General features: G+C 34.7%; 1 protein-coding gene across 1 annotated transcript; it reads left to right on the top strand.

Moving 5' to 3' along the window:
- Positions 1-632: 632 nt before the first annotated feature.
- Positions 633-18,208, top strand: LOC126693780 (uncharacterized). Its single transcript, XM_050389904.1, has 18 exons — positions 633-1,262; positions 1,368-1,914; positions 2,276-2,527; positions 4,854-4,945; positions 5,548-5,755; positions 6,311-6,492; positions 6,630-6,857; positions 7,820-8,004; positions 10,554-10,647; positions 10,769-10,825; positions 10,921-11,055; positions 13,371-13,439; positions 14,435-14,545; positions 14,680-14,841; positions 14,926-15,054; positions 15,171-15,272; positions 17,138-17,229; positions 17,325-18,208. Exons 1-18 carry the CDS (start codon positions 756-758, stop codon positions 17,683-17,685), a joined length of 3,513 nt encoding a protein of 1,170 aa, XP_050245861.1. The 5' UTR covers positions 633-755; the 3' UTR covers positions 17,686-18,208.
- The last annotated feature ends 210 nt before the right edge of the window (positions 18,209-18,418 follow it).

Genomic DNA, 18,418 nt, shown 5'->3' with positions numbered 1-18,418 from the left:
AAAGAAAAAGAAAGACTAGCGGTAGCAGCTTCACTTTGCAGAGGACGAACAATATTGTGCAAGAATTATAGTTTTATTTTTTTTATAGTTGAATGAGAAAAAAATGGCTTATATTAAAGGGGTATTTTAGGGATTTTAACAAAAATTTCATTAAATCTAAATTCATTCCCTCCCATTTTTCCAAATTTTGAGGGGAACAAAAATTTGAGGATTTGAGAGAAAATGGAGGAATGAGCATTCCCTCCTAACCATTCCATTCCCTCCCACTTAAATTCCCAAACAAGGGAATGAACCTTCCATTCCCTCCGTTAAAACTCCTAAACAAGAGGAGGGAAGAATATTATAAAAATATTCATTTTATTCCATTCTATTTCATTCCATTTCCTTATCTCAAACGGAGCCTAAGGTTTTGGTGTTAATAGGTTGACTTATTACTTTGCTACATGGGCTTTTTTTTTTTTTTTTTTTTTTAAATTGTAAGTTTGGTCCTTACGGGCTATTGCTTAAATTTCATCTACATGAATGTTGGGCTTGGGCCTATTCCCAGCAAAGCCCAAAACTTTAACACCCACCCCAAAAACCTGATCATAGCGAGTCGGACCTGATCATACCGAGAACACAAACCGAAAACTTTTAAACCCCTAAACCCTTAATACTGTTAAACCCCGTCCCTTCAAAAATCACAACCAAACCGGACAGCATAGCATAGCAGAGCAGATATCAGTTCCAAATTCAAATCCAAAAGCCAAACCAGCATGCCAGAACCAGAAGAACAAGCGGAGGAGCTTTTGAAAGATGGCTCCGACATCTGCCAACAGCTCATGGACCGTTACGCCAGGTCCTCCGCCCCGCAGCACCGCCACCTCCTCGCGACGGCCGCCGCCATGCGTTCCATCCTCGCCTCCGAGTCCCTCCCCCTCACCCCGCCCGCCTACTTCGCCGCTGCCATCGACACCGCTGCTTCCAATTCCGACACGCTTGACTCCACCGCGGCCGCCGCGCTGTTGTCATTTCTGTCCGTCGTGCTTCCGCTGGTGCCGGCACAGGAAATCAGCGCGGAGAAGGCGGGCGAAGCGGTGTCCGTGCTGGTCAATTTGGTTGGGAAGGAGAGAGGGAGCGATGGAGGCTTGGCCGTGGCCACTGTGAAGGCTGTGGTCAAGTGTTTAGGAATTTTGTTAGGGTTTTGTGACTTGGAGAATTGGGATTCTCTTAAATTAGGGTTCCAAACTCTCCTTGATTTCTCAATTGATCGCCGTCCCAAGGTAATGCTTGATTCTTTTATTCATAAAAGATGTTGAGTTTATGAGTTTGTTAATTGCAATGATCAATTTCATAAAATTCAAACAATGAGTATATGATTGGTTCAGGTTAGGAGATGTGCTCAAGATTGTCTTGTGAAGGCTTTTAAGTCTTTTAAAAGCTCGGGTGTAAACAAGGCCGCGAGCAAGTTGGTGCTGTCTATGCTCAAAAACAACATGCCTTTGGCAGTTAAATTAAGTAGTTTGAAGGCTGTAGATGGGTCTAAAGATGATACATTGTCGAAACCCGAACATTTGGAGGTTCTTTATATGCTTAGTGTAGTGAAGATTAGTGTTCCGAGTCTTTCTACAAAAGTTAGTTCAAAAGTAATCTCAGAAATAGTGAAGCTTCTGAATTCCAAGTTCTCGGTGCTTACAAGACATGTTCTTCAAGTTATTGAAGCATTTTTTGAAACATCGAGAGTTGAAGTTACTGTTCCAGAGGCAGAGAAAATTGTAGATTTGCTTGTATCATATGTGTCTTCGGGAGATAAGAACCCTGTGGACACTGATATTTCTGCAGCAACATTGTTAAAACGTGCTCTGGATATACTTCATGATAAAGAATCAAGCTTGTGGATTAGGAATCTTCCTCTAGTTTGTGGCTGTTTAGCAGGTATGTTTCTAGTTGTGTATTGGATCTTAACATTATTAATGATGCAACTATGCCTTTGGCATTGAAACATTTGATGTAGCTTCTTTTGCTGTCTCATCTCATGTTGTTAATCATAATTTACCTTTTTTTTTTTTTTTTGTTAAGTAGTAACTTCATTAAAGGAGAATTTTCACAGGGTTACAGGGAAGTCCTCCTAGAAATTACAGTATAAAGTTTAATAGAGCAATGGAATTTAAAAAAGAAGCAGTTTGTGATTGTCACATTTCACATCATTATCATCTTCCCCCCTTCTCCTCTCTATCCTTTGTTAATTTGGTATATATTATGCATCTTCTGATTCATGTTGCCAATGCTGATTTAGGTGTTCTAAGTTCAGAGGCTAGCATTGCATCATTGGCTTCAAGTATTTTGAAAGAGTTGCTCAGCCATCTTGCGGATTATAAAACTCTCTTGACTGATAAAGATAAACCATCTGATGATGAAGGTCAGGAGAGCATGGAAGCAAGTATAATAAAATCTGTTTGTCTTATCTTTGAGAATGCCCTTGCCACTTATAGTGGAACTCCAGATGAGCATATTTTGGAGGTCATAACTGTTTTGTTTCTCAATCTTGGTATGTTATGTTGTTGATATCTAAATTCTGCAGATTAATCTATTTATTTATTTTTAATTATTTTTACTTCTAAAAATTTCACTTGCTTGAATCAACTTATTTATTTGTCTATTTATCAAAAAAACTTATTTGATTTGTCTAATTTTTTTTTTAGCAGTAGATTGTAAAAAGGAGAAATAAGGCATGTTAAAATTCTCTTAATTGACCACTTTTGTTCAGATAAGGTCATTAAAGTAATCACTGAATTATTACCTATCCAAAAAAAAGAAAAAAAAGAAAAAGTAATCACTGAATTATTACTTGCACACTTTGGGCATTTGATATCGGTTAATAATCTACTTGCACAGGACACTTTTTATCAAGGTTTTACGTAAGTTAAGGTGTTTGTTCATCATCTATTGGCATGGCTTGAATTGTTTGATGAAAAGAAGTTCATGCTCAGCAATTTTAGCATCACACTGCCAAACCTTCTATCCTATAGGGATGATATGTTCAATCTGGACTGTGCTTACAGTTTGTACACATTGCCTTGTTGCATTCTTCAGTGTTGACTATATTTTGCTTATGCTTGGACTACTTTCTAGTAATCAATTTGAGGGTAGGACTGCGATATCTCCATATTCATGGTTCAGTTGCTAATTTACCCTTCTTTTTTTTTTTTTTAATGAGTTAAGTTGCCCCTCAGTTTTATTGAATATAAATTTCAAATGTCTGATATTTACTGACTGTAAGGTTGAAACTTAAGACTGACCCCAAATCCACTTCAACCTTCACTACTTGAGCCTAGCCAAAGTACATTATAAGCTTTTAATTGGACATTGTTAAGTTGTAGTTTGCATGAAGATTATTCAAGTGGGAACAAGCTACTTTGCCTTTTTTTGCTTTGGGATCAGATCTTTTAGCCTTTTTAAGCAGCTTGAATGTTGGTTGACTTTATTCGCTGGGCTCAGATCTTTTACCCTTTAAAGAGTCCTTTTGTATAATTCCTATGTACTTGGGCCTCACCCTTTTTATCATTGAATCCTTTCTTTTATTAATCAAAAAAATGAAAATGAAAGAACTTTCCTAACTTACCATGTACTTTATTTGAAAAGTCAATACTTCTTTTCCATGTGCTTTATTTTAATTTTGATTATGAAGGGTATCTTTGGAAACTGATAAATTGTTATTTCAAAGACAATTCATTAAATAATATTCCTTTAGGAGTTGGATTTTCTAAGGTGGACAAACAACATAGGACAAAGAGCGTAGCATGAAATCACAATATATCTGTAATTTTTGAATTTGTAAACTCCTTATTTTGAAACTTTGACATTATTATTGAACATAAAGAGGTTTTAGGTGCAAGGAAGTCAATATTGTATCGGTATCGGCCGTACCGGGAAAATATACCGTACTGGCCATTAAACTGATACTGGTACTCCTCCAAAACATTCCGGAAAAAAAACCAGCTTGTACCGGCCTATTTCAGCTATACCAGTCTGTATCAGCCCATACCGGCCGGTATTGACGTTTCGGCTGGTACAATAAAAAAAAAATAATTGAAAGAAATTATTAAAAAATATTTTATTTAATCTAATACATTGGTTAATGTACTTAAGCTAATATGTAGGCATATAAAATATGTGGATTTTAAATTTTATGTTGATAAACATTGAAATTAATAAATTCATACTTATATAACTAATAAAAATATATATTTATGCATAGAAATATATAAATAGCAGTAAACCCAAAACGGTACATTGTTAGCAACCGGTACCGTAATGTTTCATTCCCTTGGCCAAACCGAAATAGCCTTCGGTACGAAATTGACTCCCTTGCATAGGTGATAAATTAATAGTAGAAGTTTGAACCTTGTTGCATTTATACAGAGGCTTGCGACAACATACAAAAAAAAAAAAAAAACTTCAGTTACAAATTCAAGAGGGTATTTGAAATAGCCTATGAGGAATAATTTCCACACTGGGTTAAATTTCCTTTAACAATGAGTTGCCAGTTATTCATTTGTAGTACATTTATAATATGGAATTATTGTGAAGAGCATAACCATGTATTTAGGTACTCTTTTGATATAATACCTTTATTTTTTGTATTTTGTTTTATCTTTTGGAATTTCTTTTAATTTTATTGAAACCCCTTTATAATGAAAGTCACAATTCTACATAAATGAGCTTCCAGGTAGTGTGTATGTTGATTTATGCACCTGTATGCATGTTAGAATTGTGTACTTCAAGTTCAGTATGTTACAGCCATTTGTGAGCAACACTGATATTTTTAGTAAAATACTGCAATTTCTGCTCATATTATGTACTTTTGGTTGTAGGAGGAATCTCATATGTCTTTATGAAGAGTATAGTGCTTAAACTTGCGGACTTGATGATCCTTGCCAATGGGGGCACATCCAACACTGACCATGTAAGTTGATGGAAATTCATTTTAACTAATCCCATGTTGGTAAGCCTTTGGTTTGAATGAATATGTAAATATAAAGTCTTTTTGGTCTTGTTGTCACCTACAGCAAGCTCTAATTTTGGTGACTAGCAATTTGCCAATTCCATTTTAGTGTTTTGGCCTTACACTGAATCATATATTTTCATTAGTACTAGTGGAAAGGCCCTTTTTTATGAAGTTTGTATTTAGATGAAAATTGGTTGGGGTTGGCAATATTGAACTCTATGATGTTCTTTGTTTGTGCATCAACTAGGGAATAATTTTTGATTTTGCATACTTAATCAGGAGACTTTTGGTTCTTATAACAGAGTTTCTAAATCTTACCTTATTATTGAATTTTATATGGTTATCAGCTCAAGCAATTCAACAGATCTAGTATAACCACTCTATAATCTGGATCCATAAAGTTCCTTATGAATGTGATAAGTCATGTCAATTTATTTCTGCACTTTTGCTTTGAATTTATTTCATGGTAAAGGTACAAGTTTTGTAGGTAGTAGCAAATATGTTATCTTCAATTGACTTCTATTGATAATTGGTTAATATCTTTTTTGATGATAATGCAGCTTCGGAAATGTATTGGGTCTGCTGTAATTGCTATGGGACCAGAGCAGATACTTACACTTTTACCTATCTCCCTACATGCGGATTTGACTTGTTTGAACATTTGGTTGATACCTATTTTAAAAGATTATGTTGTTGAAGCATCACTAGGGTACTATATTGAGAATGTTGTGCCCCTTGCTAAATCATTTGAGCGGGCTAGTCGTAAAGGTATTTCCTCAAAAAATACTGGGAATCTCTATCCTTTATTTCAATTTTTTTTTCACAATCCTCTCTCTCATTGCTTCATTGAAATCAGAGTAGGAGTTGTCAGTGTGAGTCTTTGTGCATGTTGTATGTGCTATCACTTCCAATATCTATCCATTGTAACACCTTTTATCAAATAGGCTCCTCTTCCTTTTGGATATAAAGGTAAATGATGAAACATACCTGATCTCCATCCTTACTATGTCTTGAACTGCAGACCTTGTGTGCTGGATTCGTTAAAAGTCATTTGATATACTGAGTTACAGCTCATTTATCCAGGATGTGTTAACTATATTGGGCATTTTTATATTCAGTTTTTAACCTTGGTTATTTTTGTTGTAAAATTAAATTTCTTAGTAATTATGAAAGTTTGCGGAGAGGATTAAGACTTTCTGTTGCCATGTCATTTCTCTTATTCACACTAGTCTTTCAATGTTTTCTATTTGCTGTATATGATGGTATGTAGTGAACCATTTCATGAATTTACATGTGGATTTTCTTCTTTCTCTTGTCTTCCAGTTAAAAAGTTAGCAACCAGTCAAGATCTTCAGGCTCATGCCCATGACCTGTGGGGATTGCTACCTAGTTTTTGTTGTCATCCCACTGATACTTACCAGAATGTTGGAGCTTTGGCTGAAATATTAATTACTTTTCTAAAGGAGGACTCCTTTATGCATAAAAATATTGCTATTGCCTTACAGGTGCTCTCTCTTTCATATGTAGAGCCAGGGTGTTTTTCTTTCAATTTTTTTTAATGTTCATTTTTGGTAATGTCCTTAATTATTCATTTCTGTATCCTTTTTTTTTTTTTTTTTTTTTTTTTGGGCTTTTTGCACAGCTTCTTGTCTATCAGAACAAGAATGTTCTTAGCCCTAAAACAGAATCTGCAGAACCCAATTCCTCTGCAGAAAAAGATTGTGTGTTACAGTTCAGAAATATACCCACTTACTCAAAGAAGATTGCAACCAAAAACATCAAGGCCTTGGCATCATGTTCCACAGAGTTGCTCCAGGCTCTAACAAACTTATTTGTTGATTCACTTCCTGAGAAGCGCTCGTATCTAAAGGTTCTCCATTTGTCACTCACAGTTCTGAACTTATATTTAGAAATTTGATATATCTTCTCTTGCTCTCCATTCCTGTAATTACAGGATAAGCATAATTGTAGTCCATAAATTACTCTGTTTTTCTCCATTGTGGTTATAGAAAGGTGGTCTATTTGTAACCATTTGCAATTCCACACACAAATTTTGTACAAACTTAATTCCCTTTTTTAATATTTATACCTTATTTTTCTTCGCTTTTTTGGGTATGCATTATGCAACCTCTTTTTTAGGTAATAGAAAAAGAACTGATATGTATCTTAGAGTCCAAGCCACCATTATCAACCTCAATGCTCTTGGTTTTGGGCAGGTCTCATGGTTCAATGATGGTCAATGTGAGCCGATATTATACCAACACTGACCTTCCTACATGATGGTCTCTTTATGCTAACACATGCGAAGCCAACTTGTGGGCTTTTGGAGAAGCTAAACTTGTTATTCTAGGGTATTGGAGCTTAATAGCATGCCGTAGTTTTGGAACAACTACAGATTAACAACTCCATGATTGACTGAAAATTAAGTGCAAATGCGGAAATGTGATTTTGTTTTGAATATGTACATTAGATTAGTGATTGAGAAATTTCCATGGCTGCAATATACTATATATATATATATATATATATTCATATATATTCATTCTAATATTGATTCTATTCAGCTGAGAGTTAATTTCAAGGGACACAATATGTTTCTCGTTGAAGAATGTTGCATTAATCTTTTCTTAAATAAAATTATATGTATAGAGTGTTTTTTTTTTTTGTGTCATTTTTTTAAAGAATTTTAATCTTCTTTTTATGGTTTGAGATTGGTTTATTGCTTGTTTAGTTCTGATATTCTCTTGGTCTATATTTTCTTTTGCAGTATGAATTATTAGCCAATTTCTAAATAATAATATGATTAAATATTTTTTGTTCTCATTTTCTCAGGATGCCATTGGATGCCTGGCTTCTATTACTGATTCTTCTATAACTAAAATGATTCTCATGTCATTATTCGAGAGGTTTCAGTTCGTAGATGGTGAGGGTGAATTTGAAAAGTTGGGTAGTGATAACCAAGCAATGATTGATAAAGAACAAGGCAATCTAAGTATTACAGAGAAAGAGATTCAGAGGTAAATGTGAGTGATATTGTTTTTTGGATGAGTGAGCTTTGGCCCCAAGGGTGGTGGCAGAGCTGGTAACGTGAGTGCATGCTTCATATAAAATTGGGTAATAGGCCATCTGCCAAGGGTTTTAGGTTTAATAATATATTTTAGCAGTACTTATAAATAAATGAATATATATATTATTATTATTATTTTCAAAGGAAGTCTGTGTGAGTTTTTTATTTCGTGGAAAGGAGAAAACACTTCGGCTTAATATCCAAGAACTTGTTTGAAAATCATGTAAAGCAAAGGGACTTAAGGGTCTATAGTTATTTGACCAAATAGGATTGGCCATTTCCTCACTTAAGAGGAGTAGGATTAAGCTGAGCCAAAATGGTTTTCCATGAGACAGGATTTTTAACCAAATAGGATTGTCCTGTTTTTGTAGCCAGGTGATAATCCTACTTGAGATTTCTGTATAAATGATTGTTTGATGATGAAGAACTTGTCTTTGTGGTCAACTGAGAAAGGTAGAACATGGGAATTTTGTTTGTTTGTTATTTATGGCTTTGTATTGTATTTCTTATTGGCCTTTACCAATATATCTTACTTCAACAAGATAAAAGCAACTGAATTGTATGAATTTTTGCTGCCATCAATTGGATGTTCATTAATTTGTTTTCCTGGCAAAGTATTTGGTTTTTATTTTTGATTACAAATAGAATTTTTTGATTACAAATAGAATTTTTTTGGGAACTTTACTTTAAATTAACTACATAATGATTTCTTTGGTTTTGCGCTCCATACTTCTTTTAGATTCATTTGGTAGCTTGTTGGTTTCTTAGTTTTACCCTTTTTTAAAAGTTCATCTTGTGATGATCAGCACTAAATATTTTGGCAGTAATTTTCTGTTAAAAAATATTATTCAGGAACTTTTTGGTAGGTAGGGAAAAAGATTTGTGTTTAGGTATTGCCCTCTTAGGGTGTGTTTATTTGGAGGTGAAATAGGGTGGATGGAAAACTTTGGAGAGAAAATGGGAAGGAAAACTTTTTTGAGTGTGTTTGGTTGGGTGGGGAGGAAGGAAAATAAATGGTGGGGCCGAGGTGTTTTCTCCTTTGACCCGCCCAAAAGTTTTCCCTCCAAAATGGAGAGAAAACTGATGAGAGAAAATGAGGTTGCTTAATGGACAAAAATACCCATGTTTAGTTTTTTTTTTTTGGGCATGTTGCCTCTCTCTGCTTTTATTTATTTATTTATATTAATTTTTTGCTTTCCTAGGGCTGTGGCTGTGGGTGGGCACTTTACCAAAATTTTTTTTTTCTTTTCTTTCCTGGATTTTTTAATTTATTTTTTATTTTTTAATTTTATTTTTATTTTTTTTCTGTTTAACTGGACATGATTTTTTTGGAACATGATTTTTATTTTTTAATAAATTGGGTGATTGCTTTTTTTTTTTTTTAGTTGTTTGTTACTTTTTTGTTTTAATTGGTCATCATTTTTTAATAAGGGTGTATGAGTAAATTTAAACAAACTCACTTTTTCCATCTCTCCATTTTTCCACTCCTAACCAAACAAAAAGGGAAGAAATTAAAATCTTTTCTATTTTCCCACTTTTCCATCCTCTTACTATTTTCTGTCCTCTCACTTTTCCACCCCTCCAACCAAATGGACCCTTAAGTTACAATCTGTTAGCTTTAGTTCTTGAATTTCTTGTATTTGTTTCTTGTTTAGAGTGTTCACCATCATGAACACGATGTTCAATTTTTTCAATACAAGTCTTAGTACCTAGAAAAAAAAAAGGTATTGCCCTCTTAAATGTCTTCTGAATGAGTCTGATTGCAATATTCTGTTCTTGGTACATATCTGTCAAATTGCTACAGTAACCAAAATTTAAATTATTTCAAAACCTCCATCTTGATGGCAAATGTACATCTACTGATAATGTATCCATAATTTATGTAAATGGGTTACCAATGGCATTCTTTGCTGGCATCAGCATTTGCCTGGTGCAATCATTATTTAGTCTGATATATGGGTTTTAATGATGCTTTTTATTTCATAAAAGTTTACCATATGGGTTGCACCATTATATTTTATAACGTGAAGTATAATAAGTGGTTGTGTTAGATGACATGAAGTCTACAGGAATGACAATGGTAAAAGGTTAAGAGAATTCTTTATTGTTTTCTAGTCACAAAATATTTTGATGATATCTGCCCCCATTGCAGCTTGTATGCAGTCATTCAATTATTAGACCATAAAACATTTTGTATAAGTTTGTCTAAATGTGTTGGATCATTTTACCCTAAAATTTTTGCCCTCCTGCTCCAAAACCACCTTTTCTTGTTGACTATCAGTACTATCTAGCACTTAAGCCTATGCAAAATATGTAAATAAAGCATAGCTTGTTTGTATTTGTATTGGTAGGAATTTATTGTTAGATATTTTGTAGTCAATGAAATGCCATTGTATATCAGGTGAAAAAAAAAAAAAAAAACCTTCCCCCATTTTCTGGTCATATGGTCATAAAATAGATTGATGATTTACTGTTTAGTTAATGTTGTTATTCTTTCAGGTGTGTGATAATGGAGCTAGCATCTTCTTTTGTTGAAGGAGCCAAGGAGGATCTTATTGATCTAATCTATAAATTTATTACACACACTTTTGAGGTATATTGTTGCCACTCTTTACCCACATGAGTAACATGACATGCTTTTTATTATTGCCAATTCTGTTACTCCTTTGACTAATGGATTTAGGCTGACACCATTTGTGAACCTTTGGTTTTAGGTAACTAATAAGTCTGGTCATTGTGAAGCATACCACACCTTGAGCAGAATTCTGGAGGTCTGAATTGGCATCTCCCAACTCTTAAATGTGTTATTTTTGGAGCTTGTTATCATTATGAACTTGATTCTCATTTATTTTATGGAATGGGACAGGAACATGCCTGGTTTTCTTCTTCCCGATTTGTTGAGCTGATTGATTTGTTACTTGGTCTTAAGTCTCCTGTTGATATTGCCTCTCTTAGGAGTCGCTTTGCTAGTCTCCATATATTAATGATTCATGCATTGAAGGTAAAAAATTCTTTCTTTAAGGTAATGATAAACTTATTTACTTTTTATAATGGGGGAAATTGTGCAGTTGGTCCTCAATAGTAGTAGGCGGTGTTTTTATTTTTCTAATTAGAAGGATGTTTGTTTGCTTCACTAAATATTGGTGCATAATATAGCGATAAGTTTGGAGAGCTGCCTGGGTGCGCTTTCTATCTTTGATTTCCTCTTGTTCTTTCTCTTTCCTCTGTTTTGATCTCATTCTTTACTTTTCTACCTGTTAATTGTTTAATTTTATTTTAATATATTTTTCTCTAAGTTATTTTCTGCTGTCCCAGTTAGTGATTTTTAAACTAATGCAGCATGCCCCATAGATCTGGTTTTGAAATTTTTAGCACTTCTCTATGAATGTGTCTCATGTAATTACTCAAAATGATAACGGAAGCCATATCTTTTTCTACAAGTTAAGATGAAAGTGTACTGGTTGGTAGGAAGCAAAGGTGCCCTCTATCAATTAAGATTAGCTATCAGAGCATGCAACACATGCAACCATATTAACCAATTCTTGTTATTGTCAAAGTAAATAAATAAATAGGGACACATATACACTTATAGAAAAAATAACAAGAATACCAATAAAAATGTGAAGCCCTCCAAAATGTGGACAAATTTGCTCCTATTTTGTCTTATCTAATATCCAAATACGTTTTTGCTCGATGGCCTGGGAAGATTAGATGCTATCATTACATAACAGCCTCTTCCCCCTATGCTCTTGTTATCAATGGTCCGTGCAGTTCCAAGACATTGATGGTTATTGACTGCAGTAGCTGAAAGCATTTCTCTACTTTTTTGTTTTATACATGTGGATTTATAAAGTCATCTTATCATGTGTGAGATGGTTGAAAATATTTTTTCAGTTTCTGCTAACCGCCATGAAGTTTTATATCCCAACTATGATTGACTTCACCAATGCATTTTCATTATTCAGCTTTTGTTGAATGATAAGCCATGATGCGAAAATGACCAATGCTTGTTTTGGCTTGCTGTAGTTTTTTCCACTTGAATTGTATAGCTCGTTGGCTACACTTTACCAGACAGTCTCAGATGGCTTTTGTATTTTGTGTCCATTTTCCTGTTGGGTGATTTGTTTTTTTTTTTTTTTTGATAAGTAAGAATGATATATAAATGAAAGGCTACTCTATGCATGAAGAACATAGAGCAAACCTAGAAAATACAAGAAAAGGAAAACAGAGAAAAACAAAAAAGAAAACCAAACAATAGAAAAATTACAAAAGAGAGAGGGAGACCAATCAAAAAGAGTTTCACTAAAAGAAGCAAGCATCTGATCACTGGAACTATCCAAATCCTCAAAAGTCCTCCGATTCCGTTCCTTCCAAATACACCAAAGGATGCACAATGGGACTAAGTTCTAAATTTGAGACGAATGCTTCCCCAGCTAATTCCACCAGCCAAACACCAAAGGACTAAGTTCCTGTAGGGTGATTGTTGCAAGGAGCAGGAAGAAAATTTTGTTTTGTTTAAGTTTAGAAGCCAATTATATGTTTTATTATTGGTCCATTGGATTTTATTTAGGTCTTATTATTTAATTGACTGGAGTGAAGGTTATTTTCGTAATTCAATAATTGGCCTTTGACCCAAGTCAATTAAGATTGGGGGTTTTTTCTGATCAAAGATTTGGGTTTGTCATAGTAGTCTATATAGGCATATTATTATATTCTTATGGAGACAAATTTATGATTGACTTATAAAAAAAAAAAGTTTATGATGAATTAAAACTCAGTTGGAATTTTTCTAATAGTTTGGTGTTGACTCTAGCCAACCCTAAGTTTGGAATCCTAAGTTTTCTATCATGCTCAATGCTGATTCCTATGTTTAATTTTATTTTTCGGTTGTTTATATTATCAAATTCCTTGAGAAATTTTTACTTCATCAGTTTTGGTACCAGCTCTCGTTGTTTTGCACTTGTGGTATGTGACCTATGTTCAATTATCATGCTATTCCACTTGCAATTCAGACCTTGACACCTGTGCTGGTGTTCTTGTTTCAAAGGATCTTCCACAAACATTTTATGCTGAATGAGGCTGTGTTACATTCTCATAGTTCCATATTTTAATTTCTTTTCAGAATGAAGATTAACTACTTACATGAAATACAGCCAGAACTCATTTGGCACATTACTTGTAGTTTAGTTGGTTCCCTCCAAACATCTACACTTTTCTGCCTTATTTGTGAAGCAGCAACCTTTTCTATACAGTTTTAAAAAGGCAGTGTAATTTCTTTTGCTGAATTTTTGTTAAATCTTTGTATGCTCTGTGCAGATGAGGTTGGAGGAGGAGAACACAAAGGCTTTTCTTATTCTCAATGAGATTATACTCACATTAAAGGAGGTAAGAGCTATTATTTCCAAAAGTATGATGTTGTAAATGATTTACCTCATTTTTGTTTAGCCCGTTGTCTCTCTCTCTCTCTCTCTCTCTCTCAAGCTAGTTAGTTTCTTAAGAGTACATCAGTGAAGCTCTGCCTGAATTTTAGACTTGACCTTGTAACTGGGAATAATGAGATCTTTATCCCATATGTGTCACTCAGTTCTATCCTTTAATTTTTTTAGGCCAAGAAGCTTGTAGCTTAAATCTCTTAATTAGATAATGTCTGTTCAATTCCATTAACCTACTATTGATGGACTGTGACATGACCCACAATAGGGCTTGAGAGTGGAAGGCTAGCTGCCACTAAAGTAGCATTCGAGGTAGATATATCTATATCCATGTTAAGTCTTTTTCCGCTAAATTGAATATTCATCTGAAGTCAATTATGATCTCCAGTTAGGGAGTAAACGCATCCACGAATAATGAGGATACTTGACTGTATGTACATTTAGTGGATCATCTGAAAGCATGGAGAGGCCATAAGAGCTCTACTGTCTTGCAACTTCTGGGAAACTAGGTTGTATAAGTTGGCAGTTGTACGCCAATATTTCCTTCTCCCTTTATAATAGTTATATGTTTTCTTAATTTTCTTTTGTATGCATGTTGTAGTGGGGGGGGGGGGGGGGGGTGCGCTGTGATCTAATTCTATCTTTCCTTTTGATGAATATGCATTTCTGTTGTCGACTTTTTGAAGTAAGCTTAGTGCTTGAACCTTTTGAAGCTTCTTGTGTCAACATTACTTAAGTTCCATTGTAATCACACCCTTTTTATCACTCTTATTTGCTATTGAAGCAGAGTTACAAATTCTGGTTTCAAGAGACAGCCAATGGTAATGGCATCGTTGTGGTGCCCCATGACTGTCCAACCCCACCTCCCCCTCTATCTACCTATAAAAAAGTTGCCAATTTTGCGATAAGAAAGATTTCTGCACTACTAATGTGTTTTTTTATATGTAGGGAAACGAAGAATTCAGGAAAGCTGCTTATGATATCCTCCTTAAGATAAGTGCCAGCTTGAAAGACTCATCACCTATTTCTGATGCACCTTATCACAAACTGATTGGCATGGTAAGTATATTAATGATTCTACTTCAACATCTGATTTAATACAGATGGTACTTTTAAATTACTTGATTATTTGATGAATTACCGCTTCCTCAACTGCTTTCACCTTTAATATCTAATGATTTTACAATAATCAGATAATGGGCTATCTTTCTGGTTCATCTCCTCATATAAAGAGTGGGGCTGTGTCTGCCCTGTCAGTATTGGTTTATCAGGATGCAGATATCTGTCTTTCAATGCCTGATATTGTCCCCTCACTTTTATCTTTGCTGCATACCAAAGTGGTGGAAGTTATAAAAGTGAGTGTTCTCTTAGTTGGTCCTGATTCAGTGGTTGGTACGATTTTTCTTTTTATGCTAATTAGTTGATTGCATATTTAACAGGCTGTTTTGGGCTTCGTGAAAGTACTAGTGTCATGCTTACAAGCCAAAGACCTACACAGGCTTCTGTCTGATGTTGTCTATGAAGTTTTACCATGGTCATCTGTCTCCAGACATCATTTTAGATCAAAGGCACTTGCAAATTTGACATTAAGCACTTATTTGCCTTATTTACATATATAAGTGAAATTATATTGGTGTTGGTGTTGGTAATTTTCATACATATGCATGTGCATCTTTATTCACAGGTCATTGTCATAATGGAGATAATAATACGGAAGTGTGGTTCTGCAGTGGTTGAGTCAGTTACTCCAGAGAAATATAAGAGTTTTCTGAAGACCGTTTTTGAGGTGATTCTTTCATTTCCTGTTTTAAGCTCATTTTTAAATATATAGTTTATTTTAATTTTAGAGAGGGACTTGATCATCCAATTGGTTGAGAACTCCTTTGAGCTGTTTAGGCTCTCAAGTTTGATCTTTTTTATACTGTAATGAATTATTTTCAAATAGTGTAATCTCTACTAAAAATTGTTGGTGATGCAAATATAGCTTGATTCTAGGTTCCTCTCCACGGAGGCCTTGTTTTAAATGTCAAAGTACTGGCACAAGGCATTAATAAGCCACATGCTTATGTGGCTTCACAGTTATTTTATAATCTTGAGAAAAACATTAGCAATATAATGGTGCAGCATGTCTTAAGATAGTTTTCTGAAGTGTAGCTGTACTTGTCATGCACAATTAGCATGGTAGAAGCACGTCCTGTGAGCTCAACTAGGTGGATGGCAAATACGGAGATGGAGGATAGTTCAGTGGGTCTGGAGGAGTTTGATAGACATTGTGCATGAAATAAACACAAGCTTGTATTCAAAACTAGGTATCTGGCCGTGTCTTTGTATGGTCCTGCACTTGTATTGCCTGGAACGCCTTATGCATTTGTAAGAGAATGCTAGGATGGGCCCAACCACAAGTGTCACAAACCAGAATGAAACCACCAACGCTGAAAGCTTTTATTTCTTTTTAGGGAGGAGGGTAAGATAATCCGATTTTGTTATTAAAATGTTACATAGACCAGCTATTGGCTGTTGTTTGATTGTTTTCCTTGCATTCTTTTCTTATTTTACCCTTTTCCTCTATTCTCTACTATCAATTTGGTCTCATAGTGTGTCCTCAGCCATTCATTAGATGAAGGCCTCTAGTTAAAGGCACATAAAGACTTTTTTGCCCCCCATAATGAATGAGCATTATCAGTTCAAACATAGGGATCTACTGTCCCTCCTGCAGCCGTTTTTCTTTTTGTGGGAGTTCATTTGAAGTGTGTTTGATAAAGAATCATTTCATTTGGTATCCACTGGGTTAGACCTCATAAGGTTATTAAGTTGTTTGAGTCCTGCTAGGGTAGTTTGGGCGACATCGCAAAATTGATTTTTGGAGACCTGTGCCTCATTGCTTGATATGGTGTATTTGACGTGAAAGGAATGTTAGAAGTTTTGAGGGATGTGAATGTTCTACGCTAGAGATTAAGTTTTTTTTACTTTCACACTCTCCTTGAATGGAGTGTGGCTTTGTCTCATTCTTCTTGTTTTTCCCTTCCTGTTTTACTTGATTGTTGTAATTTTGGTTCTTGATATGTGCCCCCATAGTACATCCCCAACGTACTTGGGTTCGCTTTTTTATTATTAATAATATATATATGATGGAAGATTATTTGGATGGCTGTTCCTCATTGCTTGATGTGGTGCATTTGGTGGGAGAGAAATAACTGGTGCTTTGAGGATTCAGAAAGGACAATAGCTGATCTTGAACCTTTCTTCTTTAGAATGTTGACTGATTGGATGTCCATCATTGGAAGCCATTCCATTTTTTTTTTTTGATAGATAACTAAAAAATTTTGTTAATAAACAAAAAAAAGAAACCAACCCAAGTACATTGGGAATGTACTTTGGGGGCGAAAATCAAAAACCCAAGTTACAATGATCAAGTAAAAGAGGAAGAGAAAGCCATTCCATTTTTAAAAAAAATTGGAAGCCATTCCATTTTTTAAATCTATGATATGATGGATGTTTGTAACTTTTGTACTTGATTGTTATGATCCCCAGCTGTATATGTTGTGTATACTTGGGTGATTCTTTTTTATGATTTGAATAAATTTTAGATTACTTTAAAAAAAAAAACATATATGATGGAAGATTATGTTGTCCTCATGTATCTTATTGCAGAACCGCCATGGCAAAACGAGTTCCAAAGAATCTGATGCTGGTGATCCAGAAATGATGCTTGCAGATTCATCTATGAAGGCTTCTGGATCCATGTAAAACTGATCACATTTTTTATGCTGCTCTGTTCTTTTGATAAATCTTGCTCTATTCTTTCTTTCCATCTCTTATTTTGCTTTATTGTTTTTAGGCTGGAGAAGAGGAAACACAAAGCAATGAGTTATATACCTGAGGAGAATGGTTCAGTAGAACAAAGGAAAAGAAAGAGAGAGAAGAAAAACAATGAACATCACCCGTCGTCTGGTAGTGGTGGTGGTGGTTTAAGAGCAGTTCAAAGTGCTAGGCTATCTCATAATGCAAAATCAATGAAGGGTCAGTCAGAAGGAAGACAAAAGAAGAGCAAGAGGAATCACGACCAAATTATGAAAAATCATGAAAAGGGAAAGGAGCCAACTAACACAAGCAAGAAAGATGAAGCAACTCATATACCTAATGCTCCCAAATTAAGCAGACACAAGGTTGGGAGGAAAAGACAGAAGATTAATAAATGAGTAACGATGTGCACTAAGTCTGAATAGAAATTGCTTCCCTGAAGTACGAGAAGAATTTGGCACTCTCCTTGTACTGCCCTACTGAAGATGTTCATATAGGATGAGAGCAAGCTCCTCACATTTTCATTGGGGAGTCATTTCCTCAGGAATTGCAGAGATCAAGGAATTCTATGAGCTGTGTTGGTCTAGTTTAGAGAGTGAGAATTCTGGAATCTCTCTAAAGATGGGATTCTGGCATTATTCACTTGGAGTGCTGAGCAGTGCAAAAAGTCACCAGCTTTGGTCCTGCTTAATACTTACTAGTGGGTGTTGCCATGGTTGGCTACAAGTCTGAAACCGCTGAACTGTTCAGCCATGTGACTAGAGGGCATTTGTATACATATTTTGTTTATTAGTCTTAAAAAGCGTTTTTATTTTTTATTTTTTTTTGGCTACAATGTACTCCAAATCATTCTTACTATTTTGTCTTTAGCAGGTAGGGTTGGAAATCTATTTATTTATTTATTTTTATTAAGGTTTTAAATGGTTTTTATTTTATTTTTTTAAAGCTTATTAATAAATAAAAAACATCCAACGGTTAAATTAAAGTCGTTACACTACTAGAAAATATATATTTAAATAACTATGTTTATCACGATCACTTTAAATATCTTAATGGTTAGAGGATTGCTTTAAAAAAATATCTCCCAAGATCATTTCCCCATATTCCCCTTATTTTTGTTCTAAATGCTGA

The sequence above is a fragment of the Quercus robur genome, chromosome 7, assembly GCF_932294415.1.
Source record: "Quercus robur chromosome 7, dhQueRobu3.1, whole genome shotgun sequence".
Classification (NCBI taxonomy): Eukaryota; Viridiplantae; Streptophyta; class Magnoliopsida; order Fagales; family Fagaceae; genus Quercus; species Quercus robur.
This window is presented reverse-complemented; position numbering and strand designations above follow the sequence as displayed.

What these genes read in the sequence shown, in the direction of transcription:
- LOC126693780 (XM_050389904.1), top strand. Translation starts at nt 756, where the DNA reads ATGCCAGAACCAGAAGAACAAGCGGAGGAGCTTTTGAAAGATGGCTCC. An exon ending in AAGTGGTGGAAGTTATAAAA is followed by an intron (nt 14,842 to 14,925) that starts GTGAGTGTTCTC and finishes CATATTTAACAG; the next exon opens with GCTGTTTTGGGCTTCGTGAA. An exon ending in ATGAAGGCTTCTGGATCCAT is followed by an intron (nt 17,230 to 17,324) that starts GTAAAACTGATC and finishes TATTGTTTTTAG; the next exon opens with GCTGGAGAAGAGGAAACACA.